The sequence below is a fragment of the Lagenorhynchus albirostris genome, chromosome 7 (assembly GCF_949774975.1).
Source record: "Lagenorhynchus albirostris chromosome 7, mLagAlb1.1, whole genome shotgun sequence".
Classification (NCBI taxonomy): Eukaryota; Metazoa; Chordata; class Mammalia; order Artiodactyla; family Delphinidae; genus Lagenorhynchus; species Lagenorhynchus albirostris.
In genome coordinates this window covers 13,833,806-13,847,420 of record NC_083101.1, presented here as the reverse complement: position 1 = coordinate 13,847,420, position 13,615 = coordinate 13,833,806, and the positions used below count along the sequence as shown (strand labels likewise).

The window sequence follows — 13,615 nt, the reverse complement described above, 5'->3', positions numbered from 1 at the left end:
CCTGCACAATCTTGTCCTTGTGACCTCTCTGACCTTGTCTCCACCTACTTCCCCTCTGCTCAGTCTGCACCTGCTACGCCAGCCTCCCTGCTCTTCCCGGAACATACCAGGTGTGCTCCTGTTTTCAGCTCGGGCACTAGGTGCTCCCTCTGCCCGGAACACTCAGCCCCCAGATCACCACATGGCTCACTCTTACCACCTTCAAGTCTTTGCTCGAGTCTCACTTCTCACTGAAGCCCACCTTGACCTGACCACTCTGTTGAGCTGCAACCCCTCTCTCCACCACTCCCAATCTCCCTTAGTCCACCACTCCCAATCTCCCTTAGTCCACCACTCCCAATCTCCCTTAGTCTGCTCTGCTTTTTCTTTTTCCCACAGCTCTTATGACCTGCCAACATTCAAGGTCAATCCCCTAATTATTGACTTTATTATTTACTGCACGTCTCCGGCCGCTGGAATCTAAGTTCCACAAGGGCAAGGATCTAGGTACCAACCTCCTAGAACTGGGCCTGACCTGCGATGACCGATCAGAACATATTTGTTGGATGTTGCTGAATAAATGAGCATCACAGGGGCTGGAAAGTAAAACTGAGCATGACTTTGGCTTAGAACCCCTCGCTGAGAAATAAGGAGTCAAGCTCCCTGCTTTAAGCTTGGCTGGTTGTCAATTCCACATATTTTCTTAAGACAGGGTTTCCTAAACTTCAAGTATGTACATGCCAACCTCATGAGTTTTGCCCTTAGAACAACCTATACTTTTATTTACTTAAAAACTCCTTAAATAGACTTTTTGACAGATAAATTTATTTTCAAAGAGAATTTTATATCATGGCTTTGTTGTGCTCATTGTATAGTTTTCTAATACATGTTAAAATAAGCATATAACTATTTACCACCTAAATTGTCTTGCTTACCCCCAGTGGAAACCTGCCTTGTGCTTTTTCCTTCAACCAGAAAGACCCTCCTGTCCCTCTCTACCTACCCAAATCCTGCTGTCCATCTCCAGGAAGCCTTTGGAAGCTCCTCCAACTCACATACTCATTCACGTCTCTGAGTTCCCTCCACATTTATAGGAAGAAATACATACCTAACATCTGGGTGCTTACATGCCACGTAGTCTTGTTTTCTGTTTCATAAGATTGTAAAATTTCTTCTTCGAGCTCTAGATAAAAGAGGCATTAGACTGTTTCAACTCCCTTGTTTCACAGGCCATCAGAAAGGTGAAGAGGCTTGTCCCAAACCCCTGCCAGGGGCACAGCCACACTAGAACCCGGGTCTCCTGATGCCCCACACTCACTGGTGAATCCACAAGCACTTGCTGAGTCCCTAGAATGTGTCTGGCATTGTGCCAGGAACAGGAGACAGTGATGAAGAGAAAGGACCCAGACCTTGCCCACATGGAGCTCACAGGAGAGCCAGGAAGCGGCACACCAAAGAACTATACATGAGTAAGTAAATAATTGCAAGTACCTTGGAAGAGAACTGCAGGGTTGAGGAGGGGCCCTGCTGTGTGGAGGGTCAGGAAAGCCTCACTAAGCAAGTATGTTTAAGTACTTAGGAGTTTGCTGAAGAGGAGCTGGTGGATTTCTCAGGGATCCAGGCTCACTCACAAAGGTCTGCTTTGATGTTTGGAAGCTCAGCTGCATTGTGGGTTAATTAGGCCACTGTGGCTGACCTATTTGAAACAGTGCTCAAGGAGAAGGCGATGTGAAGGCTCAGAGACGCTGGTGCCTCGGGGGTGCTGCAGTGGTCCTACCCACCCTGCTTTCAGCAAGAAGGTGACAGGAGGCACTTCAGGCCTGCTCTAGAGGGGCCCTTCATCCCTCGCTGGCAGAGAGTTTGGGCATATTGGACACACTGGTTGTTTTTGCCAAGGGAGTGCCTACAATGTGAGTTTTGACATTAACAAAAATAAATCCTTAGTTCCTGGAAGTGGAAAATCTTAGTTTAACTTAGGAGGCACACTGCAGGGCCTTGTGTAGTTTCACCTAACTGGTAAGGGGCAGATTTTTCAAAAAGGGAATGCATTTTAGTCACTATTACTGTTTCACCCAGAGTTTATGTTTCCTTGTAATATTTCAGTGGGGCTGGTTAAACTAAATCTAAGAAACTCCACCTGCATCCTGACTTGGTCTTAGGAAATTAAACCCGACGAGCAATAGGATGGGGCAGAGAGGTGGAAGAGGGATGTATTTGGACTGTGAGTGAGCCTTGGGGTTTGGTCTCCCACTCTGCCCCTTACTAGGCTGGGAAAATTGCTTCACTTTTCTGAGCCTCAAAGTCCTCATCTGTAAATGGGGATAATAATAATTTCTGTACCTCGTGAGATTCTGGATACATTAAATGGGAATGTATGTGAGAATTCTTCCATAGGATCTCAAGTGCTGCAAAATGTCACTTAAAAATGAGCCTTCTGTTAGAAATCCTCATTTATAACCCCCCAGTGGAGGCTCAGAGACCTGGTTAGGGCTCCTGATTCCCACTAGATTTCTCTTCATTAGGTTGCTTGCCTTCCAGGAGAACAAGTTCCAGGGGAAATGAGTATGTGCTGGGTGGGTGGGGAGGGGAGTAGAGGGGTCCCCATGAGGGTAAGGAGAGGGCAACAGGAGGGGAGGGGGCAACGGCAAGTCTCCTACCTTCTCAGGTTGCTGAGGGCTCTGAGGTGAGGCCTTCTCAGATCTCCCGGGCTGCTTTCTCTACCTCTCTCAATTTGCCTGTCTTTGTGTGGTTGAAGCTGACCTAGCATAAAATAACACGCTTTTTCGCACATTTTGAAAGCAAAGGCAGGCTTTAATGATCAGTCTTCTGTTCCTTGGTATTTTCTTTCAAGCAAAGGCCATGTTTTTGTAAGATACTACATTTCAATGGGGCTATTCTTTCATCCCCAGCAAACATTCCTGAGTGGTAGGTTTTAGGAGGGTTCCAATTTATTGCTTCTGGTGTCCAATAACCTTGGAATGAGTGTCTGTCTCCATGCCCCCCAAGGACATGTTATTTCAGAGAGTTACTGCTCTTAAAATCGTTCTCTAATAAAAGCAAGTGTCCCTAATTCTAAGTAGAGTGAGCTCTCCAAATAAGACCAGCTGTGAACGCTCGAAAAAAAAAAAAAGGAAGAAACTTCAACAGGAGTCTATAGTGAAAACTGGATGCAGCTGACCTTCTTTAGGCGTTTTCACAGCCATTTAAAAAGATGTCTTCAGTAAACTCATCTAGATTCGCTAAAAATGCTTGGCAAGATGGACACCCGGTGTCTGTGGGCCAATATTCAATCCAGGTCAAGGAATCTAACGGGTAGATGTACCTGACAAGAAATAATGCAAACAAAGCATTTGTGATGATGGCCACAGAGAGAGAAGAGCTGAATTCAGCTGAGGCCAGGCTGCTCAGGTGCCCAGGGATCAGGTTGCCGGCCAAACACTTCTGGACCCGTCTCTCCCCAGGAAGGTCCACAAAACCCTGGGGATCATAAGCTGCTTGGGGCTCCCATGGTTAAAGGCAGGAACAGCATCTGTTTCAATGTCTATTTTTAAAAAACAGATAATAAAACGTGTATCCAAACACTGTCCTCTTTAAAACACAACAGCCTGAGAACTTACTGAGGGAACACATGTGGTAAAGGGGGGTCAATGAGCACCCCCAGATTCACTGTCAGACCTGAGCACTCAATTGGTTTATCCTCAGTGCGTCCTTAGCTACCCTGGTGGTTTTGAGGAGCTCTTTGTTTTAAACTCACATTATTTCATTTATGCTCCTAATGGTTTGCGCATTAACAGCAGGGCACGTAAGAACACGCAGTGTGTTTAAGAATAAATTGCACTCTGTTTTGGAGGGAAGATCAGAGACTCCAAAATATTGGTGACTTACTTGAAATGGAAATTGTATTTTATCTGCAGGGCCTCTTTACCCATAATTAAGTACTGTTTTCCTTCTTCCAGGTCAGCGTTAACACAGGTTGTCTTTTTAATGAAGGTGATTTCAGAGTCTTTCTCAGCAGCAGCTTCTCCTGAGAAACACACAAATAAGGTTATCACATTCTTGTCACAATGTCAAAATTATTAACTCTTTCGAGAATTCCAGTTCCTCAAGGCTATTTATTATTCAGTGTAAATTTCTATTGACAGGCTAATGGCTATAGGCAATGTCCATGTGGTTAACACTTCGGACTCTGCAATATTATGACATAGTGTGAGTGTGTTTTGTGTTTGGTAATTGCAATCATTGTTGCTTTTGTTGTGGTCATTCATTTACAATGCTTGGTGTCAGTTTATTTATCTCTTGTAAAAATAAAATACAGTGTGTGTGTGTGAAAAAAAAAAAAGACTTCAGACTCTGGGATTAGGCTCCCCAGGCTAAACCCCAGCTCTTCCACTTCCTGGCTGTGTGACCCCAGACAAATGAAGTTCAGACCCCTCATCCAAAAAATGGGCATCACAGTAAAACCTACCCTGCAGAACTGTTGTGAGATTAAATGGGTTACTATATGAAAAGTGCTTAGAACACAGTAAGCAATATATAAGTGCTTTTCATTATTACTCTTGTAGAACCAGGAATTAAAAGAATCTCTTTAGAGTTGAACAATATTAATCTCCATATGTTACACAGGAAAATAAAAAAGGATTTGGTAGCTGGCAATGGGCAACTTCGTAGAAAAGTGCAAGACATGCGAAAGACTAGAAAATTTTAAGGAGGATAACTTTAGGATTCCCACAGAACTAGTACGTAGCCAAGAAGTTGGCTCCCTGCCTGGAATGCATTCCTCTTCGTGTTGGCCTGTTGAATGTCTACCCATCTTTAAACGCATCTTCAGTTCTCACAGTATCCAGTAAACATTCCCTGATGCTCTTTGTCAAAAGTATCTGTCTTCCCCTTACTCCATTATACTTGAATTTCTATCATAATGTTTCACTCCACATGCCTGATTCCTCTGCTAGGTTGGAAACTTTTTGAGTCCAGGACAGGGAATTCATTGCTATAAATTCAGGACTGATATCCAGTTATTAAACTCTGGCAGAGTCATACTAATTATTAAATCCTCGGGCTTCCCTGGTGGCACAGTGGTTAAGAATCTGCCTGCCAATGCAGGGGACACGGGTTTGAGCCCTGGTCCGGGAAGATCCCACACGCCACAGAGCAACTAAGCCCGTGCACCACAACTACTGAGCCTGCGTGCCACAACTACTGAAGCCCGTGCACCTAGAGCCCATGCTCCACAACAAGAGAAGCCACCGCATTGAGAAGCCTGTGTACCGCAATGAAGAGTAGCCCCACTCGCCGCAACTAGAGAAAGCCCACGTGTAGCAATGAAGACCCAATGCAGCCAAAAATAAATAAAGAAAAACATTTTTTAAAATCCTGAAAAAATTCTGAACCTGTTGCTAAATAGCATATAATAGTAATGCATAAATGGTAAACTTTAATTAGTACTATAAATTCTAGTGTACTCATGTTAGTTCAAGCTAATGTTCTTAGGCTCTCCCGGTGACCATTATTACATGACTTCCTGTTGCAGCAACATCTAAACACCCTTCCCAGCACGATTTGCCAAGTCAGCCCCTGTCATGGTAAGCAGTGTGGCTGCAGGGGGGCTTATTATTTTTTAAAACCTTTTGTTACGGGAAACTTCAAGCATATTCAGAAGGGAGAATAATTAATCAACCTCAGTTTCAACAATCACTCATCTTTCTTTCATTTATACCCTCACCTACTCTATGCATCCTGTGCTTTAGGAGAAACACTAATCATAGGATAATAACATCATTATCCTTGAACCACATAGTTGCCCTTGATTCTAAGTAGTTTAGTTTTTATTTTGGTTTATTGTTAGTGAGCAGCAATTCTTTTGTAAATGGTAAGTGTGTGGTGTTTTAATATTTATATGAATTCAAAATCTATATATATTAAAAACTAACACCCAGAATGACTAGATAACAAAGTATGCAAAATTTTCTTAACATTTCCTTTTAACTATCATAAATATGAATCTTCTGAATTGACAGGAGAACAAAGAAGAAATGGTATCAGTAAAGAACTGCAGGGATTTCCCTGGTGGCGCAGTGGTTAAGAATCTGCCTGCCAATGCAGGGGACATGGGTTCGAGCCCTGGTCCGGTAAGAGCCCACATGCTGCGGAGCGGCTAGGCCGGTGTGCCACAACTACTGAAGCCCGCATGCCTAGAGCCCGTGCTCCACAGCAAGAGAGGCCACTGCAATGAGAAGCCTGCGCACCACGGCGAGGAGTGGGCCCCGCTTGCCATAACTAGAGAAAGCCCTCATGCAGCAACGAAGACCCGAGGCAGCCAGAAATAAATTTATAAAAAAAGAGAACTGCAGGGACTTCCCTGGTGGCGCAGTGGTTAAGAATTCACCTGCCAGTGCAGGGGACACGGGTTCAAATCCTGGTCCAGGAAGATCTCACATGCCACAGAGCAAGTAAGCCCGTGTGCCACAACTACTGAGCCTGCGCTCTAGAGCCTGTGAGTCACAACTACTGAGCCTGTGTGCTGCAACTACTGAAGACATCGCTCCTCGAGCCCATGGTCTGCAAGAAGAGAAGCCACAGCAATGAGAAGCCAGCGCAACTCAATGAAGAGTAGCCCCCGCTCACCACAACTAGAGAAAGCCTGCACGCAGCAATGAAGACCCAATGCAGCCAAAAAAATTTTTAAAAAAACAAACAAAACTGCAGCTTGGGAATCATCTGATGCTGCAGAAAATTCAGAACAGTCTGGAACGTCTTTTGATAGTAGGCAAGAATTGATACAAAATAAGTAATTTGTATTTCTGGAATGAAAAGCACTTGATTATTTCAGTAAAAATAGGAATGGCTTATTATTGCTTATGATGCGAACGTTGTATGCAAAAAGTGCTTGAAAATTGGGTTGTGAAAAGATCAAAGTACTAAACGCTTACCTATTTTGTCAGAATGGCAATCGTGTTTCAAATAAGGAACACTTGTGATCATCAATGAGAAAAAAATAACATCACAAATCAACTTCATACAGTAAAACATTTGAAATAATAAAAATCAGAAAAAATGTTGTCAGAGTATTGATCAAGCAAAGAAAAATTTGGAAACTACTAGAATTTTAAACTCTAGTGTATGGTTAAAAATAATCAAACATTTTCAGAGTTGAAATACTTGATAACATTTCAAAAAAAACAATGTAAACATATTGCCACAATTTAGATTTATGGTCCTACTTATTGCAAAATTTATATCTACTGAAATGAGAACACAGCTTTTTGAAAAATATAAATAAGGTAATAAAATAAAATTTCAATCATTATTGAGAAAATCAACTATTTAATATAACATGTGTTTTAAATAACTTAAAATGAAAAATTAGAGACTTTGAAGATGGCTTAATGGGTTTTGTTGAACTCAAGGTACTGGAAGGAACAACGGGACAGCATATCAAACTGTTTGAGAAAAAAGGTGTCAATGAGAAATATTTACATGAACACCTTATTGGTGCAAATGTAATGCCAGGGAGAAGTCTGGGGCTTCAGTAAAAATCCTGAAATTTCTAGCTGTTTCAGTTTGACTGAATCACCTATCAAGTGTCTCTGGATAATGCAATCAAAGACAAAAATCACTTTAGATATTGTTTTCATATATTTGATATTCACTACCACATAGCTAATATACACTAGACAGAATTAAGTAATAGTGTGAAGACCTCAAACAATTGCATTAATAAAAATTGGAAAAATATTGGGATTTTGACAGGCAGCCAGTAGTGCTAGAACTCCAAAGGCAGTTTATAAATCATATCAAGTCTGATAGATTCACTTTGACAGATATAGGAGTAAACATTTAGAAAGTGAATATATATGTGCTTTAGTGATTTGCCTATGATATTCTAGCAATTATGTCAATACTATATGTATTCAAGAAAAAAATGTTTCAGCTTTAATAAGCCGACAGATTAATGAATGAATGATAAAACTGATCATAGAAAAATAAGTAAAGGAAATATGAAAATGAAGCAAGAGTTGTTACAAAATGAAGAATGACATGTCGTTTGATATAAAACAAAATAAAATATCAATTTAAGAGAAAAACTAATTGTATGAAAGTGTTTTTGTTTTTAGTGACAAGAGCAAAAAATATAATGAACTTTTAAGTTTTGTAAAACCTGTGAATTCTGAAACTTTGTCAATGATGTTTGTAAAACTGAGGGTTGACGGGGAATAAAAATTAAGAAAATTAGGAAAATTAAATATGACATTTCAGTAATTGTTTTTATAATTTAGCTGATAATAGAGATATATTAAATCCATGAAAATGTTAGATGGTATCATAAGGACTAGAAACATTTGAATGTAATTACTGCTAGTTCAGCAGCAACTGAGAAAGTGTTCAGTACCATGCACGATACTGCTGCTATTAGGAGAAATTACTTATTGAGGCTATAGGTCATGTAATGACTATCAGTAGACATGCAATTGGAAAAATTTGATGTGGTTCCTTGTTGTCAAATCAAAGCACAAACAGGGTCCCCTATCCAAGTGAGTGAGTCAAGCAAAATAACACTGACAGTTTCTTAAAAAAAAAAAAAAACTTATTTGGGATTAAACATGATTTAATGAATCATTTGTGTTACTATTTATATCATTACAAGCAGTTTCACAATATTTGTAGCTCAGTTTACTTAAAGAATAAAAGGGAACATATTTTAAAGTGTTTTATGTGTTATTTTACATATGAATTTATTTTTTGTATTGGTTACTAAAGCTCACTTATCCTATCAAAACTCACATGGCATCTGAGCCATTTTGCACTTCATAGATGCTCCTAACTGGTTTCCCTGTTTCAACTCTTGTGCCCTCCAATAGAAACCAGGATGATTTTTAAAACCATACATCATAAAATGTTTCTTGCCTACCTAAAACCGTTTATTAGCTTCCCTTTGAACTTCTAGAATAAAATCCAAATTTCTCACCATGCCTTATAAACCACTGTATGACCCAGCTCCTGCCCATCTGGTTCCCTCTACTCTGCCCTTTAAGAATGGCTAACTCCTAATATCATCTCCTAAAAGACGCCATCTGTTATCACTCCAAAGGAGTTTCCCCCATTAATTCCACATCTGTTTCAACTATAATACTTATGATTTATAATTGTTTATTTGTCCATCTCCTTTTTTAAAAAACGTGTCTCCTCAAATAGAATATAAATTTTATGAAGGCAGGACCTATGGCTGTGTTATTCACATTGTATCCTCTGTGTCTAATATAATGCCTGCCACATAGTAAGGACTAAGTATTTGTTGAATGAAAGAATGAATGAATGAATTCTTACCAGCTTTGTAGATATCCAGGAGGGTTGAGGTATACTTGACAAAAGCATTTTCTTCAGTGATGGCTATGATCTTAACTTTATAAGCTGGTTAAAAAAAACACACACATACACAATAATTCATGCTTATTACCACTACTGCTGTGTCCAATAGAAGCCAGAGTCCATCAAACATATGAGAAATGAAGCATGGCAAGCTCTTATGGGCACCCTGCAGTAAATCTCATTTCTTCCAAGAAGCCTTCCCAAATACTCCCAGTGTGATTCTACTGGTCATGACTGTAATGACTCATTCTACTTAAAATCACTATCTCTGATCACTGTTATAGAACAGGCTGGTTAGGATAAGAGCAATATTAAATTAAAAGACAGAAGCACACAAAATCAAACAAAACAAGCCTTAGAAAGATGTAAAGTTCAGATTCTGATCTTTGAGATGAATGGAGTCATGCCTACGGGGCACTTCAAAGAGCCCCTTCCTTCTCTATCACTAGGGCCTGCCATGTGAGACTCTCTGGTCCCTTGCTTCCATTCTTCAGATACCTCCACTGGCTTTGATCTTTGGTTTTTGATAGGACTCCATTTTCCAACCCGTCTTTGCTTGTATCGGCAACTGTCTGACATGAAACATTCTCAATCCTGTTTTCTCTTCATTCAGGCATCAATGTTTAACCTATGGTGTGTTTGACCTCAGCTCTGAAATGACCAGCTTGAAGGGACCCATCTCTTCTATATGGCCTGAGAAAAAAAATCCTCTTATTTTTGTTTTCGATGGGGTTGAAGTGAATGACCTAAAAGCTTTTGTCTATTTTTGAGATCCTAGCTAGCTAGCAAGACGTATAGATGAATGAATGAACTCATTGTGGCAGAACTAAAGGCTGTATAAATTAGTAGCTTAAAGACTGTCCTGAATTTCAGATTCTTAAGTACTTATGGTGGATATGGGCAATGTACCTACTGTGGCCATAGATGGATAGAGGGAATTATTTAATTTTGTTTCTATTCTATTATTCCAGCATTAACCTGTAGCTCCAAAAAAGACAGCTAAGTTTTTTCTTGAATGTAATGAACTAAATCCAGATTGCATTTACTCTGTGTTAAAATAGATTTCTTATATTTAAGAGTTAAAATAGTTCTATTATGGAGGGAAGAAATAACTTGGTTCTTCTAAATTTTAGAAAAAAATTGTTAAAACAATATAGTATTTTCTTCAATGTATTTTAAAAGTGGCAGTGGGTCTTGGCTGAGTTAGGCAACTTTTTAGCATTTTTTAAAAACTCAAGATATGAATTTGAAGGAAAGACCATGAGCCATACAAAATTCATTCTTATGGCTGTATTTCCATTAAGAGAATTCAGCGTGATATCACGGAAATAATATTGGAGACCAGGATGCATCCTAGTTCTATTACTTACTTCTGGCATGACTTGGAGCAAATTATTTAGTCTCCCAGACTCTCACTTTCTTCATTGGTAAAATAAGGATAATTCTCTGTTACCTCCAAGGGGGCTTATGGGACACCAGTGAGAAACCATATACGAAAGCAGTTGGTAAACACAAAATGCTACACGAACAGCACTGTTCTTATTTTTTATTTATAAATAAACCCCTACCAATTTTCAAGAAAAGATTTGAAATAGTGTATAATCTGTGTGCTCTCTCTCGCTCTTTCTCTATTAAAAAAGCCAGAAATAAACATTAGGAATTATGGACAGAAAATAAAGGATCTAATTCTATGAGGAATTTGAGACAAGACTACAACTGTACTTGGGCATTTGATTTAGCTCTGAGGTCTGGACAACAAGAAGGAGATGCTCCTTTTGAAATGGAGAGAGTCTCAAACATGGATTGTGACTGTGGATATATTAAAAATTATTTAGTACTGATATTTTTACCTTGTCTTTGGAGGGATTTGGAAAGTACCCAGACCCCTAAACCGTCTTTGTCTCTGTTTCTTCTCGATTGACTGGAAGAATGCAGTAGTGAAATCTTATACCTCTGTGGCTTCTCAAATATTCTCTTTGAATATGTTTTAGCACCTTTAATTCAATGGGGTCTGTGGAATAAAGTGTCTTGGCTGCGTGTGCACCTCACTCCTATCATTTTTAATGAAAATCCTATTTCTTTGCTGAAGGATAAATAACTTTTCATGTTAACGCTGAAAATTGACGGCATTTTCCTTCAAGGGAACATGTGGAATGTTGTATCTATATAATCACTGTGTAAAGTTGTAGATCTTCCTAACTGATCATGTTTTCATAAAATGTCATGTTTAATGGAACTATACATTGAACTTTTGAACTTACCATATGCAATCTCTGGTTTACATGCTGTTTCTTTTCTAGTAGCTGCAGAGATTGTCAGATCCAGTTCTGTCTGCATTTGTCCACAGTCAGCTGGATTTTGTGAAAAACAGTACAAGTTAGGTTAATGTAAGGAACAGACAGCTTTGGGAGTAAACATAGTTCTTTCTCATCAGCCCTGAGACAATCTAATATAATCTTACAATTACCAGATTCCTAAGACCTGTCCATTTTCTCCTCTTCCATAAAGTAAAACAGTATGTAAAGCAAAAACAAAACAAAACAAACAAAAACAAAATCTTGAACAAGAGACTTATTCTTAGAATGGGTAGTCACTCCACATTCAGCTCTTTAGAAATATATATGCTTCATTGAAGAAAGGAGGAAATTTTTCCATTTTGAGTATAATCAAAAATCCCTTGAAGGAACCAAATTGATGAGTTGACTGATTTACAGCTCTAAGATGGAGCAATAAGTACCTAAGAAATGTATAGATTTTAAGGATTTTGAAAAACAAAATAAAACCAAAAAGAACCCAGACCCTCATGGAGTCCATTGCTGATTATTGGTGAGTTCTGGGTCTTTTCCTTGGCCAACAAGAAGTAACACTGCCTTGATAGGTGAAAGACTGAATGGAGAATGTCACTATCTGGGAAGGACAAGGGGAAAGAAAGAGGAGCTAGTGGCTCAGTCTGGAGCCTCTGTTCTCTTAGGCTGTGGTCCTATTACACTAAAATGACCAGGTGAAAAGTAACAATTTCGCATCATGTTATCCTTCGGATATCCAACAACCATCTGGATGGTATTTCTCTGCCTCTGTACAGTAGGAACTATCAGGTTGTCCCAGAGCTGTCGAAAAGTAGCTTTACAGTGCTCAAGGAATGAGCTTTCAATCAGATGAGATTACATTTCTACTTCTGAGAAACGACAGTTTGTCAAACAGCTCCCCCAAGATTAGTCCCAGATTATGAGTGGCTGCTTTAAACAAGCACGCAGCCTAAACACATTAAACAAAATTTACCTTCGACACATTTGCACATTACTCCTTCACAGACTTTCTGAAGTTTGGTATGGGACATGCTATAAAACATGGTACACTGTTTATCTGCAGCAATGAAAGTGCAATTAGAAGAGGTGGCTTGATGAACGCACAACAATTTACCCCATCAATGAGTCCCTCCCATGGGGCCTTGGAGATCACCTATTCCAAACCCTCTTTTTGCAGCTGAGGCCCAAGGAAGTTAAATTATGAATTGTCTGTCCTAACATGGGTCCCTCTACCCACAAAATATTCTCCCTTTCTGTACTTGAAATTTTACTCTTCAATATTCATTTCTTAGAATGAAAATATTTGGTGCTTCAGTGAATGAGAGGAAAAAAATTATGTTACATGAGAGTCTATTGAAAGAATTGTAATTGGTAATTATTTATGCTGGAGAAGAAAAGAAACTATATATTTACATAGTTTTGGGGTTTTTTTCTGTCACTCAAGGAGAAGAGAGGCTAACTATGTTCTATATGATTTCAGAAGTAAAACTAGATTGAATGGGTCTCAGAGTTTGGTTCACTTTAAGAATTTTGTAACAAGTAGAACTGTCCAAATTGAAGTCTTCTGTCTTGTGAACCAAAGTGCTCTCCAATCACTTAATATTCTCAGAAGTGGCTGAATGATCAAACGTGGGGGTCATTCATTTGACATTTATCAATACACATTATGTACCTGACACTGTGCTAGAGATTAGGGGCACAAGGATGAAAACATTCTGTCTGGGGTTGTGGAGAAACCAATAATAATAATGCAATGTGGCAACTGCTATAATAGAGCTCTCTGCAAAATGTGATGAGATTATAGGTGGAGGAGAAGTTGATTCTGGGAGGATTAAAGAAATAGTTGGGCGAGTGGGCATCTCTAAAAAGGAGAGATGCAATGAATACTAAAACTGAACACCAAAGATAAACTTGAGGCAAAGAATTTAAGTTGGGAGCAGTCTAATCCAGTTATTCTAAACATG

The 13,615-nt window shown here is 39.4% G+C and overlaps 1 protein-coding gene across 1 annotated transcript in view; it reads right to left on the bottom strand.

Annotated features, from left to right (window-relative positions):
- Window positions 1-2,808: 2,808 nt before the first annotated feature.
- The window catches only part of C5 (complement C5), a 77,999-nt gene continuing 67,192 nt past the window's right edge, over window positions 2,809-13,615 (bottom strand). The window contains exons 37-41 of the mRNA XM_060154474.1: window positions 12,625-12,708; window positions 11,607-11,696; window positions 9,304-9,387; window positions 3,865-4,003; window positions 2,809-3,301 (exon numbers count right to left, since the gene is read on the bottom strand). Coding sequence (XP_060010457.1) covers window positions 3,163-3,301; window positions 3,865-4,003; window positions 9,304-9,387; window positions 11,607-11,696; window positions 12,625-12,708 — 536 coding nt within the window. The 3' untranslated portion in view covers window positions 2,809-3,162. The remainder of the gene's footprint in view (window positions 3,302-3,864; window positions 4,004-9,303; window positions 9,388-11,606; window positions 11,697-12,624; window positions 12,709-13,615) is intronic.